The sequence below is a fragment of the Trichomycterus rosablanca genome, chromosome 12, assembly GCF_030014385.1.
Source record: "Trichomycterus rosablanca isolate fTriRos1 chromosome 12, fTriRos1.hap1, whole genome shotgun sequence".
Classification (NCBI taxonomy): Eukaryota; Metazoa; Chordata; class Actinopteri; order Siluriformes; family Trichomycteridae; genus Trichomycterus; species Trichomycterus rosablanca.
In genome coordinates this window covers 32446262-32448803 of record NC_085999.1, presented here as the reverse complement: position 1 = coordinate 32448803, position 2542 = coordinate 32446262, and the positions used below count along the sequence as shown (strand labels likewise).

Genomic DNA, 2542 nt, shown 5'->3' with positions numbered 1-2542 from the left:
GCTGACATCTCTACTAATAAAAGGTGCAAAATAAGAGCAAAAATTAAACATTTGACACCAGTTTAAAGTAAATAAATAAATAACTGTAATTTACAGCTGATGAACATGGGAGCGTAGCTGGTAATTTTGCTCTCCCTGATAGAATAACGAATATTGCTCTTGGCTTCTTACCACTTTTAAAACAAACTACATTAAATTCCTCCAATTAATCCAAATAAAATCATCACCCCTGTTTAACCCTTACAAATAATCTACACATGCATAGCATAAAAACACTGAAATGTCAAACACAACATAAATTAAACAATTTAAATAAATCTTTACATTGGTTTAACTTTTAAATCTCAAATTAACTAAATTCTGTAAAAAGAATAATAGATGCACGACTTTGTCAGAACCTTCAAGAAAAACATCTTTTGCTGTGTAAAATGTATAAATATGAACCACTTTGACTGCTCGTACTCTAATTAGTTTACAGACTCGACCTACAACAGCTGCTTTGAGTTTTTAATCTCATAAATAGATTCTATTCAAGTTCTCTTGGTAGCAGAAGATGCTTCTATTTAGTGTAAATTGCTTTTATACAATTTAAATGTTCTTCAGTCCATTTACACATCGAAGACATGGTTAAGGTAGGATATGTAACAGATAGCCAGACGAAGGATCTCAATCTTTGAAAGTTTTTTGTCAGGAGGAAGTGTGGGCAGTAACTTTCGCAACTCTGCGAATGCTACATTAAAGGCCTCAACCCGGATGCGTTCTCGGGTAGCATGCGCCAGCCGGTACTTGGCAGTAGCTCTTCTCCTCCTGCGCTTCTCTTCACGACTCAGAGCTGCTGGCTTTCCATCCAGCGCTACAGGTTTCTCTGGTACACGCTCCACTTTGATCATGTTCAGTTCAGTGTCTGGATCCGTCTGAGTCCACATCAGGTCAGCATCCGTCTGATCTGGACTTAGCATCATTTTTAGTGGGTGAAGTAGTACAGCACAACTAAAAAAAAGTACCAGTGCCAACAGTTAACATGTTAGCTTGTACATCAGAAAAACACCAACAATAACTGTCATTTAAGTAGAAATTTGTTTCTTTATCCTTTTCTTAAAAAAAAAACATTTTTTGCAAATTGTTTGACATGATTCTCCTCTCCTTAATTATTATTTTTATTCTTAGTTACAGATTGTTTAGAGTGTTTCAGTTTTTCTTAACAAATAAAAAGTCATAGCTGCTTTATTAATACAATGATGTATTTGTCAGCCTGACAGCACCACTGGGGATTTAAACCCTGAATCCCAGCAGTAGTGGTTAGCAGGATTTACCACTGTGCCACTTGAGCACTCTCCTTTTCTAATAATCACTGTAATATTCTCTGGGTGCAACTCCACCACTTGATAAAAATCAATAAGTATCAGCTCAAACTGAACTCCTCCATCTGTCCTCAGACACAATACTAACATACTAAAGAACATAATGTGTACTGTGTACAGTAGTATGCAGAGTGTCAGTGAAAAGTAAACAACAGAAAAAATATTAGGTTGTTTTAATGGCTACTGCTTTAATTAATCCATCTAAACACAAATTTGCATATAAAAAAAGCAACACAGTACTGGACTTTCTGTCTGCAAGGGTTCAGATAAAAAAAATAATATAATAACAGTTAAAGATAAATGCAAACATTTACATATTTCTAAAACAAGATTAAGACCAATAATGGTGTTTAAAACAAGCAGAAAAATCTTAATCACACCAGGTCAAAGTGTGTATTTATATTTCTGAATGTGGTAGTTTAAAATAACTTAAATGATAACAGTTTGCCTGTATCACTCCATTTAACTCCTCTGATAGTATCATCTGATAGGATTTATTGATGTTTGTATTTTTAAATATTTAATAATGCTGCTAGACGGCATTTTGTCTGCAGACAAAAGGGTAATGGCATTTGTTTATTTATTAATTTAAATTTATTGAATTTGTCTTGGTTTTGGACTGTTCGATTCTACATTTGCCTGTGTTTTGGTTAATATTTGCTGATGCTTTGTGGTGTTTTTTTTAAATGTTGCTAATTTTTCAGATCACATCAATTTATGTCTTTTAGTTCAACAACAACAACAACAATAATTAGGCGCTGAGGATGGCACAGCGGTATATTACCCTAAAACCTGGGGTTTGAATCTCAGCTGTGCTATCAGCTGGCTGGGGCATCTACACAGACATGATTGGCTGAAGCGTTTTGAAGGATTGGCGCCCTGTCCAGGGTATTCCTGCCTCCGTTTTTTAGGGTGGCAACAAGGCTACCACCATGACAATAACTGTAATAATAATAATAATATTCATAATGATAATCATAAATCTTTAGGGGGGTTTAATTGTAGAATTTAGCCTGAGTATCTTTTTTAACTTCGTGTATCTTTTAACTGTAAAATAAAAGTAATTTTTTTTTCTATTGGGTTTACAAACTTTCTGCACTTAGAATGAATACCATTTGAAAGCTGCATGTAACCAGAATAATCCTGATATGATTCAGAAAGTCTATATTAGACTGTAATTG

General features: G+C 34.3%; 1 protein-coding gene across 1 annotated transcript; it reads right to left on the bottom strand.

Moving 5' to 3' along the window:
• Positions 1-608: 608 nt before the first annotated feature.
• Positions 609-962, bottom strand: nhlh2 (nescient helix loop helix 2). Its single transcript, XM_063006601.1, has one exon. The coding sequence runs from the start codon at positions 960-962 to the stop codon at positions 609-611; it is 354 nt and encodes a 117-aa protein (XP_062862671.1).
• Positions 963-2542: the final 1580 nt, after the last annotated feature.

Excerpts from the sequence above, each read along its gene's own strand:
- nhlh2 (XM_063006601.1), bottom strand. The coding sequence starts at position 962 with ATGATGCTAAGTCCAGATCAGACGGATGCTGACCTGATGTGGACTCAG.